General features: G+C 37.4%; 1 protein-coding gene across 2 annotated transcripts in view; it reads right to left on the minus strand.

The window, feature by feature from the left end:
- Window positions 1–13,732, minus strand: part of cntn5 (contactin 5) — a 108,880-nt gene that overhangs the window by 43,731 nt on the left and 51,417 nt on the right. For both annotated transcript variants that reach the window (XM_042413889.1, XM_042413888.1), the window contains exons 4-6: window positions 11,824–11,947; window positions 11,536–11,711; window positions 1,951–2,046 (exon numbers count right to left, since the gene is read on the minus strand). In XM_042413889.1, the coding sequence (XP_042269823.1) occupies window positions 1,951–2,046; window positions 11,536–11,711; window positions 11,824–11,947 (396 nt within the window). The remainder of the gene's footprint in view (window positions 1–1,950; window positions 2,047–11,535; window positions 11,712–11,823; window positions 11,948–13,732) is intronic.

A 13,732-nucleotide genomic window follows, 5' to 3' on the forward strand; every position in this document is an offset into this window, starting at 1 on the left:
TAATTTGCAAAGTAAACATTATTGGGGAGCGGGATGAAGGATTGGGAACACAGTTATCCAAACTGGACAACAACTGCAGGTACAACACAAACTACTGTACACCAACTGTACTCTATAAAATAGAGAATGGCAACATACCTTTCATTCAAAGGTCATCATACTTTTTAGCTTTATAAAAATAAAACACTATTTACCAAAGACACGCGTAAAAACTGATCACTAGCGCTAAAAGCCATAAAATGGAAAATAATAAACTTTTCACATCTCACTGATTCCAAATTATTTTCACTCATGAGACCTATCTAATTTAAGTGGCATTTTAATGTCTTTGAATCCTCCCACAACCCATTTAACCCAAACATTGTTTAACACTCCCTATGCGATATGAATTTCAATTGTGATACGCTCTGACTCACCAAGGCATTCATCACGCCAGGAAATTTTGGAGATCATTTACATTTCATGTCTGCAATGTTGAAGAAATTATAATTTTATCTGTATTGTGTATTAGAGCATAATCTGTATATGTGAAAAATAAGCATCAAAGTAAAGGCTCAACAGCCTGTTCAGGGTTGGCCTGCCACTAACCAATTTCTGACAATATAATAATCTATACTGTATGTGACAAAGCTGGCTCAAACAACATATTCTGAGTGTGGTATGCTTATTATATCACCACTTAATTCAAGCCAAAAATAAACATTGTTGTAGTAGCTAAGAGGCACATTTTTGTAGCCTTAGTAGAGTGACTGATTAAAAATATTTTTTTTGTTAAAACAATAATTGGTTTAACCAAGGTTGCCCTATTATTTACTTTTTATCTCACTGTTGTGTGACATTTACATTTGTTCCACAGAAATACAGAGAAAGGGCATAAAAAATCCAATTTCTTTAAAGTTTCAATGAGTGACTGACTATTTACTGTATATAATATGCTCTGTATTGATCCACTTAATCAATCTAATACAAGCAATATAACATGTGGGTCACAGTATGTCATCATGACTGAAACCTGCATCCGGCAGCAAGACTGTAACAAACCTTAAATGACAGAAAGTCACTACTGAAATTATGCTGCTCTAACCCCATAACATCATCTCCAGTGCTTGATTCTAGTGTTATGTCAATCACACTTTTAGCAATTGAAAAGAAAACCTTGGTTAGGCTGAATGAAGAAAAGAAAGCATGCACATGTATGTGGACTGATATGTAAATGCAGTGTGCAAAAATAAATACACCTGGAGCAAAGGTAACACCTGTACTGTGACTAATGAGGCGCTTTAAGGATGAGAGGATGAGATTCATCCCTACTACACTTTAATCTGACAATCAGTAAGCATCATTAATCAATTAATTGTGTCTTTTTTTGTCAGCTATTATGGTCGCTGATTCTACAGTTGCTATCATGTCATGCAAAATGGCATCCAGAAGCAGTAACGGGTGCTGAGGAGCACTCGGCAAACATTCCCACGGGTGCAGTGCAGTGGTGCGACAGAGCTGATGCACACAGAAAGCCTGGATGATTCATGGCTCACATAAGAGCTTACATTAGAGGACAACTGCAGAGAGGGATATTCAAGATATGCTATTAAAAAGCGGTGCCTATGCTCTGCCTATGTGAAATAATTGGCTGTGTAACATTTCTTTTCATTTCTAATGATCCAGCAAATTTGATCTCTGAGAATCTGTGTTCTGGCTCTGTTTTCTCTCATTTTAACAGCATGGATGGATGGATAGGAAAATGGACGGGTACAAAAACTAACCATCAAAATAAGAGCAATAAATAAATAAATAAAATGAACAATCATTCACCTTGGCACGGCAATAACAACATTACTTGTTGTCACAGGAATTGTGATGAATAATAATGAGTCTACTGACAATCCAAAAGGTAGTGGAGAGAGGAAAATACGTTTTCTTCTAGTTGTACCCAAAGGTCTAAGCTCTTACCTGGAGAATGAGGTGGGGGGGTACACATAAGTACCACACCTTGGCCTTCACGCACAGAAACCCCTCCTCTGGTCTTCCCACTGAATGCACCGATATCTGGAATAGCATACAAAGAAAATCTTTTTTCAGCAACACAGTCAAATAGAACAAAATGATTTGGAAACCTTTTGAGAGGGTTAGAAAAATATTTTAACCCCGCAGCCAGCCTTGATTCTCCAAATCATTATATGATTGTCTGCAGAGTGGTTAATCTCATCAATGATTAAGCCATGGTTCAGGTTAAGCAAATTAAAGTATGTGATTAAGTGGGGCTGCCACTAAACCCCAATGATTTGATGTATCAGTCGAGAGTCAACTCATATTTTGTCAGTCGAATCACTGTATACGTTGACACAACTAGCAAAAGGCAGTAACACCGGGTGACAGACTGTAAACTTTTACATAGTCTTGTCTCAAAATTACCTAAACATATAATTGATGGAAATAGAGTGGGATGATAGAAACGGAGGACAGTGTGATACAGATCAAAGCAACTCCATTTCCTGCACTGATTCTGAGGCTCTCAGGTCCAGTGTTGAATGCATTGAAGTTGGCTAAACTGCTTTTGAACCAGATGCAGACTGGTGTGGCATTTTCACATCAAAGATGATGAACAATGGCATTAAAATGTGAGTTTTACAGATGAAACATTGGATTCATGTTGGCTGTTAAGGGTGTATGGGGTGGCTGCTTTGCAGGTGTGCTGGACTTTATTATAACTGGGTGGAGGCATGAATAACATTTCTTATAATCGCTGGGAGGCTGTATAGAAGAAAGAAACATTAGTATAAAAAAAACATTAGGGGATATATATATGTGTGTGTGTGTGTGTGTGTATACAGTACATTATTATTAGGTCTCCGGCATTTGTGTCACCCTTAAATGACACACATTTTGTACTAAATTCATTGGATGAATATCATGTACTGCAGAAAGGAAGAGATGACCAGAACAGGAAGACAAGGCAACCCTAGAAGTTGTTGATCATCACATCGATAAACTGAGCTGCTGTGGACTTTAAAATTACAGTCTTTGTATAAGTTTAAGATGCTCTTAATTATTGCTGAATGAATTAAGTATAGATGTTTTTACAACATTTGTAGAGCTGTTATGCTGTTTGGAAGAATCAGCTCTGATCATTAAATATTTGCTGAAGATATGGAATCCAATAATTGTTAGATTAAATTACCCCTAATTTAGTATTTATTTTTCCCTTCATCTTCATTATTTTCAATGAACTATCATGAACTTTTTGTTTTTTCCTGGTTATTTTTCTATGCAAGTGGAACAAAGCAGGTTGAATCTAGGATCCAAGAACTGCAGCCTTTTGGAACCTGATACTGTCAGTTTAATTTCTAGTTGATGCAACGCCAAAGAATGAAAATCAAGCGACAGGCTGCTGACCCATGGTGGGTCTCTGTGTCTCCGCCACTTTTGTTCCATCACTTTGAGGGCGAATGTTTACAATTACCCTGGAACTGTTGGATAATTATGCCTCAGAGTGACTTGTGAAACCTGCATTTCTGCTAAATTTCTGGCATATTCAAGAATGATCATGGTTCATGGCCTTCATCTGAAAATGTAGCAGTCAATTTGCAGAGTATTTCTCAAAACATCAGTGTGGTCTCTTGTCCCTTTTCTCCTTATTATAACACAACTACTACTTTTCATTTTACATATGAACTGATCTACATACTGTAAACTGTGTTACTACTAATTAACAATTAATAATATATTTTGTAAAATGTTTTGCGTGATCCACACTGACACACTGAACCACCATGAGAAAGAAGATAGAAGAGAAATAGAGAAGAGACTGACAATAAAAGGTTCATTTAAACCCTTTCAAAATTGGTGAGACAATGGTAAGACAAAATGGTGGGCAGGCTGACCATGTCCAAAAAGAACAGAGGAAGAATGAATATTATATGTGGTATGCTGCACTTTTTCAGTAGAATCAGCCCAAAAGAGCAGCCTGTCATACAACCTGGCTTTGCAAGTATGCAATCCACAACACAAATCAATCTAGCCATGCTGACCACTTCTTGTGCTTCAAAGAAGGTGCATCCATCACTGAATGGAGAGATTCTCAGTTCCTGACAACAATACACAAACCTTAAAATTCTGAAATGACTGTAGATACGTTCTTCTCTTGGCCCCCAATGCTATATTAACTGTTATTGATTGAACTTTTTCACCTTAAACTGATTTTATTCAATGTTCGGTCCCTCCATCCAAGCTGGAAAATGCTGGCTTGTCCATATTGTTCGACACTGACTTACCTTTTTTTAAAAAAATCATAGTTGTCTTGGACTGCCTTCTTACTGAATCCAATCATCTTGGCCCATTTGCTATATGTGACTAGTGTTGATTATTTGTGCTAACAACCTGTCATCAGAGTATAGGGATGGGGTGCTACTGATTGTCACCATGTTCACCATTGATTCACCAGCAGCTGTCACAACCCTGTATTTTTTGACAGCGTAGCTACCCTTTACCTCTTTTTTTCTTTTTCATTCAAACATAAATCATGAGTTACTGCTGATCAGTGTCCTTTACTGTAGTTTTAATGGCCAGATAGGCACAAAATATATTTTCCTCCATTCATAAAGAAGGCAAGGACTAAAATGCATGAGTAGTATAATAACAAAAAAGACCTTGGGTAGAAACACTATAGCCTGTTGAACTTGCCAGCAACTAGATGTGAGTATAGGTGTTTATGTAGATACCCATTTCCCTTCAATTATTCAGCAAGTCTACATACTATGGAAATGAGTCTTAGACAACTTGCCTAATTTAAAAATTATTGAATGTAATTTTCATCATTGTGTATTTCCATTTTACTAGTGTATATAAACAACTGCTATAGCATGATAACTATTCAACCTAAAGTATATCCAGTTTAAGAGACCCATTCTTGTTGAAAACATCCAGTAACTGGGACGGTCTTTCCAGGGAAACATCCCCAGGCACATAGAAAAATATTACATTTTACATTTCAGGCAACAGCAACACTGACTGTGTGGAATAAATAAGTAATAGACAGCATGAGTGGTAATAGCCACCATGACTGAGAAAGAGAAATCGGTGAGACACCTAAGTGAACCTACAACACTGTCAAGTGCAGTGTACTGTGTAAGCACCACAGCAATAATCATTTAATGTGTAAATATTATATAAATTATTGAAGACCAACTGGGTGTTTCAGTCATTCAAGAATAAGACATCAATGTTAGAAGCACACATGTGTTATGGAACCAGGAGATGAAAATCAAATGAAACTCTGACCTATCATTTCCCTTTGAAAACTACAGTTATGTAAGTGAATCAATATTAATGACTTTTTAATAATGTAAAAACAGCATGGTCATTAAATCATCCTCAGAAATTATAAGTCAACATATGTCTGTATAAATGTTTAAAATCCAGAGATGCAGTGATGAAATTTGTAGCAAGCACAGGAGCAGGTGCTCAATGCAAATTACTTATTTCAAGATCAGTATGAATTCAATCAGTGCACATTAACTACTGATCATTTTAGATTTGTAGAACATTTCAGAGTGGGGTTGTGTGTGTCGGTCTTGAAATGCTCAAGTCAAAGCATCCTGTTAATTTCATTACTATTGTACAACTCAGAGTGGCTCGATACCTGAGCCTCAGCCAGACTCACGTCTGTAGAGAGAGAAGAACTCTTTGGGGAGAAAGATCAGAGGCCCCCTTTCTGCCTGCTGCCTTCAAAGTCACGGCTGAAAAACAGCCCAAGTGTGAGTTCAGCAGCTCAGAATTTCAAAACAAAGAGAGGAAAAGGCATCCTACTGAAACATCTTTGGAGCAGAGTACACGTCCAGTGGATACAATATAGAAAGCCTTGACTGAACCCTTCCTCATGCACTTTAGCTGGTCCAGTCTAACTCTCCTCTGATTCCCTGTGTGAAACAGGACTGTGTTCAGTTTGCCAGCTTGACATAACAACTCTCTGCATTAGAGGGTATAGATAGTGGATTGCTGTACAGGCACGTAATTTGAGCCTTTGCCCATCCTCGCAGAATTCATTCAGGCCAACCCAGCCCCAGTTAATTTAGCCCAGCCAGGCCTGAACAATTGACAAAATATTTCTAACATCATCCCGGTCTGAAGCAAAAATTTTGTTAAGCAGTTGTAAAATTGCCTCTTGACTCTTATAAATAATGACACACGCAGTTGTTGCCCATGCTTTCTCTTGGACAGAGACACCGGAAGAGGATTGATTTAAACAGATGGTCTTTATAGAGTTATTGGCAGAGAGAGAAGTTTTAATTGATCTACAGTTTTTCATGGGATTGTATAAGCTGTTTTCAATGTGTCAGTATCCAACATGCCTATTGATTTGTATTAGAAACGGTACAGAATATTAATTGTAATCGACAAGTTTGATGTGCATAGAAGCATAGAGGTTTCTGTGTCTGTTTTGCAACAGTCTGGTCTGGTGTGTGTGATCATACCTTGACAATAAGCAACATCACTCCAATTAGAGACTGCAGATGAACAGATACGCGCAGCCTCCAGAAGACCAGAGTAAAGGAAAGGCTGTAAGTATAGAAAGCTAGCTGTTGTGGATTACAGATCCTGGTAAGAATCAATTCTGTCTTGTGGACATTAATGCTATTATCAGAAAGAAGTATTTTTGTGTGTGAATACATGTCAGCTGGTTAAAGGACGTATATTAAAAGTGAAAAGACACAAAAATGTTTGTGTACCTTCATCAAATATAATGACCAAAATCTTTTGGACCATAAGTGCGCTGAGCTTTTTAGCTGTTCTGAGCAGGTAGGCAGTGATTAAGATTGAAGTACACCACCGGATTGGCAATGACACACCCACTACTACGCCTCTCCTTCCACTGGGGAACAGTAGGCACAGAGCCAAAATCTTAAAAACTTCTCCAGTGACAAACTGGTATGACACTCTTAAACAATCATAAAGGCAAACCAGCCAACAAAAGCTTAACAAATCACAACTAACATTCTGTTTTCATGTTTCCCTTACAGTACCTAACCATTCAGGTCAGGTAGCTAGCAGATCCAGCCTTTCCTGCAGTGTATAGTATAGACTCACCGTCAGGTCTGTTATTGAGTGTCTTCACTAACGTCAGTAGAAATTTAATTTTTATGAACTATAATATTTCAAGCCCAAATCTGACCTGAACTTGCAGCATGGATACAAAAATTGGAAATTGTGTTTGGACCACGTTGCAGGGGTTTAGCTTGCTGTATATAGTACAGCAGATACAGTTTGAGAATAATGTACCCTATCTAAAAAGGGAGTTGCAAGGAGCCTGCTGACTGTATGTAATGTCTCAATGTACATTGATTGTACAACACAAGTCAAAAAAGTTGGTAATTCAGTTTCAAGTCTTAACATCTAAAGGCATGTAATTACTTTGAAAAAAACATTTAGTTTAGAAGGAAAAGAACTTCTCACGTGTATCTGAACTACTTAAAGCCTTCAACAACTGTGTCAATGCATGAAAATGTGCAGTGCCAACATGAAAAGGGAAGAATAAGTTGAGCTCCATGCAGAGTGATAAATACCCACCATTTGTTATGGAGAGGGAAGGTTCTGCATTCAAATGTGTGCTGCAGGGCACCTCTCTTTGTTTCTGTGCCTACTCTTTTGAAGGGTCGCATTGTAAAGAAATGTAGACTGAGTATGAGACTATTACACATTGATGTTGCTGAATATTTGTACTGCATAAAGCTGAATACATAGAGTCACACAAATGTGCAACTGCATATGCTGGGTTGCCACAGATGACAAATTTGGTCATGGGGTGAGATGACTAGACAGGATTTCTGTACACATCTTAGAAAAGCTCAGGAGACAGCAACAACTACTGAGCCATATTACTGACTAACATGTGTCTGTCCTGTTTTAGATGGACATGTGTCAGAAATATGGGGTTATTAAAGGTTTCAAAAAGTGAACATGTCCATAATAAGGCAATTTGATTCCTTTGGTGCTCCATTAACATGCACCTGTTTTGGCAGTTAGTGGGGATATGGGGTGGGACTCCCGTGAGATTAGATGGAAGGACAAAATGGTGACGCCTGTGGAAGAGACTGCTGGGTGTACCAACAAATAGGGTTGATAGTGAAATATTTTATTGGGGCTTTTCTGTCAGAGGTGAATGGGCATCTGCCGTATCAGATTTATTACCTGAGAGTGGATCTGAAAATATTATTTTCAAAAATCAAATGTGGAGATGGAGGAGTTCAAATACCAAGTCTGGGCTAAATGCATCCAGAGGCAGAAGGCTTGTTGTTTATTTCAAAAAAGATTATAAAGTGAAAAATACGTTAAGTATAATTTATCTAAAAGTAAGAGATCACTGTGTGCACAGATAAGATGTGGTATATTGCCACTACATATTGAAACTGGAAAATAGAGAACTGTGGTTGAAGATGAAACAATCAGTGAATATTGTGAACTAAATGAGGTGCAAAACGAAATTCATTTCACTCTCTACTGTCCCTCACATCATGATTTGCAACAAATATTATTTTGAAAAGTTCATGTTCCAGGTTTAGATTTGACTATAATTGAGGATGGAGCTTTAATAGAATACCTTTTGTACCTAATGTTTTTGCATTTTCTGAATATATTTCAAAAGTGTGGGATAGGATAAAAGATAAAATCATCATACTTGACTTTATATGGATAAAAGACTATCTATTTATGAACTGCATCAGATATATAATGTTCAGTATTAATGGTTGCATATGTAGATTTTGTATTGTTTGGGATGTTTGTTTAAATGTGTATATTATTTGTTTGTGCTTGTGGTGCTGTGTGTATATATTTGTTTAATTTGGATATCTCCTGGGACTTTATGTGTAAATTGTCCATATTCAGATGTTAATTTGTTGTGTTTTTAGATGTTGGTGGGTTAACATGCTGTAATATTTGGTTTGTTGTTGATAAACGTGTCTGAATAATTTTATGAGGGCCATTTATATGGCCCAAAAATTTATTCTCTCTGAGTGACTTTTCAGATCTCACCACAACAACAGTTGGTGAGATGTGGAATGTCCTGCCAGTGTTGCCAGATTGCATTGGGCTCCTTTTTATTTAATTGGGCGGGCTGTGATGATTTCGGATACTTTTTGTACTGTTTGGGCGGTTTCCACACACGCAAATTACACACAATAATTTATTTCCTGTCTGCATATACAGATTTGTTTGTATAAAAAAAAAGGTGTACATGCAGACTGGAAATAAATTCTTGTTTGTAAAAATTCCAATAAACTGGCCCCTCTTCTCATCTGAGTTCAGAAGTCTCATTCATTTCAGAGTTATCATAATAAGTTTCCAACTTATAAATAGCATTCACGTAAACGTCCAACTCATAATTACAATTGGGAAAAACATTTTTTTCTGAAAGCACCAATGTATTCAACCTCACATTTAATAATACAGGAGTGCCTGAAAACCAAACAAATATGGACGCCTCACATCAGCCACACACCAACATTCAATGTAATCAAACCCAAATTTAACTGCTATGCTGTTATATTGTCAATGCGCAGTATTTTAATCCTAACACGACCAACTCTGTAATCATACGTCTTGATGACGTGAACGCTCGCAAATCATTAACTGAAAAAAAATATATAAACAAAAAAAATGTGGAATCAGTTCAACATGCAATGACTGATAACTGATGATCATCAAAAAAAAATGTCATTTCAGTTTATTAAAACTATGTTGACAAGTTAACACTTTTTTATTTTTATTCTGTCATAGACAGATATCACATATATCAAATATTCTGTGATAAAACATATCTGTTCATATGAGTGAAACCTTTTATCTTTTAATATAACATTATCTAAAATCTACAGAAGAGCAGTGATACCTTTCACAGTACTTCCTGTCATGCCCCCAAATAAATGACCTGTTGTTGGAACTAAAAAATCTGAAGCTGAAGTGTGGCTTGTTTTAACAAAAAGTCAGTCTATTTTAATCAATACAATGGTCTACACTCACCTTTTAGACCTAAAAGTCATAACAACAGTAATTATGTTTTGGGCTCTGAGTGCTGCAAAAACATAGGTGGACAACCTTTCCTGAACACATCCTGTGTGGACACAGATGGAGGACTGAAGCTACTTGTCTGGTAATGTGCTGTTTTTGCTAATATGGTCATCAGCCTCAACAGATAGAGAAGTTAAAGTTACCCACAGAAACACAAACGTGATTGAATAAAATGAACAATGAAGAAGGTGCACTGCAAAAAACACATTGGTCCCTTTAAACAAAAATGCTGGTAAAATATTATAGAAAGAAAAACTTCCATAATGCCACAATGGATCTGATAGATAATAAAGTGTCAAGAAAATGTACAGTACCTGTGCAAAACTAAAAAAAAGCTGCTCATGTCTCAGCTTAAAGCTTAGACTAGTAAATGAGTGCCTACATGGTACACTGCTCATTTTTAGGCAAGTTTGATTTATCAGAAAAATAAAAACAAAACTTTTTTCTTTTTACATACTGATTTGACCACCAAGTGGGGAGATGAGTAGGAAGAGATCTGGACAGTTTAGAGGACAGATGAGGTTACATGCTGAGGAGCAGCTTCTGTCATTCACAAACTAGCAACACTTTTTTGATGTATGTGTCTTTGCTTTACCATCTGGGTATTTCAGCTTGCCAATGCAGTGAGGCTTATATCTAAATTAGGACAGAACTACTCGTTTTTGTTCACTTTTTTTTATTACTTTGATATATATATAAAACTATATGAATGAAAACAAACTAGACTAAAAATATATTTTTGGTTCTGGACCTGAAGAAAATAGTGCTTTTATAGAACAGAACTCCATTCCTTTTTTCTGTCTACATAGTTTCAGCCTAATCTAGCCATTTGTTTCCTCAGTAATTCCTGTAACAACTGTAAGTCCCCATAACAACACATGAGACCATGTACTATACTTTCTAGTAACAGCTCAGTGACTGAGAACGGTACACTCCCTGTAGACATGCCAATAAGGCTATTATGGTCATTGCTCCTGAGGAAACTGTCGAGAAAACCAACAATGTATTTTCCTCCCAGCATAGTGCCCCAGGTCTCTCCGTGTATGCTGCCTTAGCCTGTGATGATGTTTTGGAGGTAGGCCAGGGGATTACTGGGGGAAGAAATGTGCTTTTTCCTCTCATTTACCATTGAGACATGGCATTTGAGGGCACATACCCTGTTAGCAGTGCAACTCAATAATATCAGATGGAGCCAGTAGGAACCAGCAACACACAGCAACAAAACCTTTAGACAGACTAGTGCTTATTTTCCCCTGGACCCCTTTGACTCAGAGAGACAAAGAGCTTGGAGATAATTATATGCTTCATATGACAGCCATATTCTTCATCCCCCCCCCCCGGTCTTACAGACTGAAATGTACATTTTCCAACATAGATATAAGGAGCTCCATGCTACTGTAGAGAGTATGTCATACTATCAGCAGCGCAGAACTGTAAACACAGCTTAATGAAAAAATAAAAAAGGCTACTTACATGCAAACTGCAAATAACCATCCCGACTTAGGACAGTCCCAAAGTTGTTCTCTGCTTTACACTGGTACTTCCCAAAGTCAGTGATCTCACTTGCATTGGTAATAATTAAGTTTCCATCAATGAAGCTGTAGCGGTAATCTGCCTCTGCATCTACTTCTGTCCCATTGATGTACCAACTGAAAAAACACAAAATAGAGAAGGAGATTTTAATATATTTGTGATGAAAGACAAGCTAATGAGCTGTGAAAATAGGATTGCAATTAGGAGACAGACAAATATATGTCACACCTGTATGTGGGTGTTGGATTCCCCCGTGCTTCACAGTGCATCACCACTTTCTTTTCATCAGAATCCAAAGGAAAAATAACATCATCTGGCTCCTGGATAAAAACAGGCCCAAACTCTTCACTTTCTATGGGGAAGGAAGAGATAAAGACAAGGATCATTGCAATTATCATAACAGGAGTGCACATCGGTTTTAGCATCCAATTACTTTTCCAATTGTTCCCCCAGTTTGGTTAGTATAAGTACATATTTCCTACCAACCTCCATTATAGCAAACAGGAGAAAAAGAAGAAGGACAGACCCATAGTGCGATGGAATTATAAACAACAAAATAAGACTGTAACAATAACTAGCTGGACATTCGGCAGACAGCTGATGTTTTAGAAATGTCACACCCTTAAGCTCAACCTTTAAGTCAAGTCAAGTCAATTTTATTCATACAGCGCCAAATCACAACAAAAGTTATCTCGGGGCACTATTCACACACACAGCAAGTCTAGACCGTAGTCTCTAATTTACAGAGACCCAACAATCCCCCATGAGCCCTGGACTTGGCAACAGCGACAAGGAAAAACTCCCCTTTAACGGGAAGAAACCTCGAGCAGAACCGGGCTCTAGCTGGGCGGCCATCTGCCTTGACCGGTTGGGTTGAGAGAGAGAGAGAGAGAGAGAGAGAGAGGGAGGGGGAGAGAGGAGAGAGAGACACAGAGAAGCACAGCAACAACAATAATAACAATAACAACAAGAATAATAATAGAGATATGACTGATAATAATAGTGGTAACAGTGGGCAAATATGACTAATAATAATAGTTTAAGCTACCATCCAATTACTTTCATGTCTTTTGGAACCAGTGTTGTTTGCAAAGAGGGCCAAGTGGTGACCAACAGTGCTGCCGACATGGGTCTTAACACATCAAAGTACATTTTTTCTTGGCCAGGTTTTGGGAGTTCAAACATCTGTAGTCTCTGCGGCCAGTTTCCTGCTATGATTCCCACTTGCACATTAAAGCGATAACATATGTTCAAACAATGGTATCCGGTGGATGAGTGATAACATTAGTAAGACACTGTTAGTACATTTGTACCAACATACTATTTATTATCTCTTCTCACTGATCTTCCAGGCTTTTACAGAATAATTTGACCACCCTTCCGCTGAGTAAAAAATAGACAATGTTCCATTTATCAGGGTGGAGATGTTGCAACAACACAATCTTTCCTTTTTCTGTCAGTCCTCCAACATTGTTTACTGTCCTCCTAATAGCCTGTGCCAGGGACTTTACTTTTTTATAACAAGCTCTACAAGCAAAATTACAAGAAATAAAACAAGCCCACGGTGGAAGTGTTATCCAAAAAAAAAAAAAAAAAAAAAAAAGGCCCCAGCTGGGATTTAGACATTGTTAAATTCTGGGCAACAAATACTGCAAGTAGCTCTTATCTTTGGGTATTAATATGGTATTACTTAATCACAATCTACAAATGCATGTAATAAAATAGATAAAATAATGCTTTTACATGAGAGCACAAGCTTAGTTCAAATGAATGTCACAAAAGAATAGTTTTTTGGTGCTTTTCTTCTTACCCTTCATGTTATGGTTGACTGCATCATCTTGCTCTTCACGTCTAATTCAATACTGCTGATGTATCAATATTTAATTTCTATCTATAAGGTTTATATTGAATACTGCCTTTTGACTACATAAGGATTAAATCACTGTACTTAACACAGCTCTTACTTTCCTCATATAATATGCCTTTACTTTTTAGTATCTTTCATTATTTTCCACTCTAACCCCAATAAACTATAAATACAACACAAGGGGCCCTATTTTCGTGGCAGCACGGTGACCAGAGCAAGCAGCACTATCCGAGTTTGGTATTTTCCTGACCTTGAAATTCACTTTGCCCG

Source organism: Thunnus maccoyii, chromosome 6 (genome assembly GCF_910596095.1).
Source record: "Thunnus maccoyii chromosome 6, fThuMac1.1, whole genome shotgun sequence".
In the NCBI taxonomy this organism is placed as follows: Eukaryota; Metazoa; Chordata; class Actinopteri; order Scombriformes; family Scombridae; genus Thunnus; species Thunnus maccoyii.